At 39.0% G+C, this 1,827-nt stretch overlaps 1 protein-coding gene across 1 annotated transcript in view; it reads right to left on the bottom strand.

Annotated features, from left to right (window-relative positions):
* Positions 1-991: 991 nt before the first annotated feature.
* Positions 992-1,827, bottom strand: part of LOC102872036 (olfactory receptor 1030-like) — a 1,435-nt gene continuing 599 nt past the window's right edge. The window contains exon 2 of the mRNA XM_006903528.1: positions 992-1,827. Within this exon, the coding sequence (XP_006903590.1) occupies positions 992-1,827 (836 nt within the window).

Raw genomic sequence — 1,827 nt, 5'->3', positions numbered from 1 at the left:
TTGATTGCGAGGATGATGCATGATTGAGTAATGCTTCATTCTGCTTTCTATATTACAGCCATGAGTTTGGAGACCACTGAATGACACCTAGTAACAGCAGCATGCCTATATATGTATCCAATTACATATTAAAATGATTAGAAGGAGAACTGCTTTTTATAGATTACATGATGATAGGGAATGAGTGGAAGAGATCACACAATGTGTAGCAGCATATGGGTTTGAAAAGAAAGAGAATAAACCAAACATTTTAAAGGAATTTGGCACCTTCATCAAAGTTATTATAGATAAGAGTTCCATGCAACTAAGGCTATCATTCCATGTATGTTTCTTACAGAACATTCCCATACGTATGCAAAAAAATTGTGTATAATTTGTATGAGAGAGGAGTTTACTATTATTAAGTACAATAGTAATATAAAGAAATGTTATTGTCTTGCAGTTAAAAGAAACAGTTCTTAGCAGTTGTTTTCAAGATCCTGAGGGTTTCATATGTGTCCAAGGGAATTATGCTCCACAGACTTCTAAGTAGCTAGTTTTTCAGAAGCAAATTGCCAGGTATTTTATTTTGGGTTGGTTCCCCCCCTCCCCCCCAGGAGACCCTGACTGGTCTAGAAACTCAAGATACTATCCAGGTCTATGTCATTGAAGCAACATGTGGTGATTCTCTCTTTCATCACATATAAGAGTTTTAGTATGATCAGCTATCAGTCATCAGTTTACCAATTTTTAATACAGTAATGACATTATCTCCTGGTCATTGTTTTCCAATTTCTAAGTAGTCTTGTTGTTGTTGATGATGATGTATGTTTGTGTATGTGTGTTTAAGTGACCCAGCAGTGTCAAGTTTAGCAAATCATTTGATTTTCTTCCAAGCTCCTTTGGTGAAATAAGCAAGAAAAACATGACAATGTGATAGAAAGCGTTTGCCCAATTAAAAACACTCATTAATCAAGAGAGATAATAAAAAAGTACATTAGATACTTGTGTCTCACACATCTCCCTTATTTAAGAAACATTTTTGTTGGACAATTTTTCTTACTGCTGTTTTAACGTCTTTGTTCCTCAGACTATAAATCAAAGGGTTTAGCATAGGACTCAAAAAAATGTAAAAAACAGCTATGATTTTCCCCTGCTGTACAGATGTCTCTGACGATGGCCTCAGATACATGCAGAAGAGAGACCCATAAAAGATGATAACAGCCGTGAGATGGGACCCGCAGGTAGAAAAGGCTTTGCGCCTCCCCTCAGCGGAGCGGATGCGCAGGATGGCGGCGAAGATGAAAATATAGGAGATGAGGATGATGGTGAGAGAGCAGGTGAGGTTGGATCCAGCTCCTACAAACATGGCAGTTTCTTTGACGTAGGTATCTGAGCAGGCCAGGACTAAGAGAGGTGGGTCCGCACAGTAGAAGTGGTTGACCTCATTGGGCCCACAGAAGGTCAGGCGTAGCATCAGTATGGTCTGTCCTAGCCCATTTGCAAAGCCATAGATATAGGGAACAATGACAAGAGAGAGGCAGACATTTTTGGACATTTTGCTGCCATATAACAAGGGTTTACAGATGGCCATGTAGCGGTCATAAGCCATTGCTGTCAGTACATAATATTCTGTCACCACCAGGGCAATAAAAAGATGGAATTGGATGAAACAACCTATGAAAGAAATAGTTTTCCTCTTGGATAAGAAATTAACAAGCATCTGTGGAGTGATATTGGTGGTATAACAGAGATCTACGAAGGAGAGATGACTGAGGAAAAAGTACATTGGCGTGTGCAGTTTTGAGTCACTTCTAATGACAAAAATCATGCTCACGTTGCCGATTA

Source organism: Elephantulus edwardii, unplaced genomic scaffold, assembly GCF_000299155.1.
Source record: "Elephantulus edwardii isolate Elephantulus edwardi_28Jun2011 unplaced genomic scaffold, EleEdw1.0 scaffold04607, whole genome shotgun sequence".
Taxonomy (NCBI): Eukaryota; Metazoa; Chordata; class Mammalia; order Macroscelidea; family Macroscelididae; genus Elephantulus; species Elephantulus edwardii.
The sequence above is the reverse complement of the archived record's forward strand: the minus strand, read 5'-3'. Positions and strand labels throughout refer to the sequence as shown.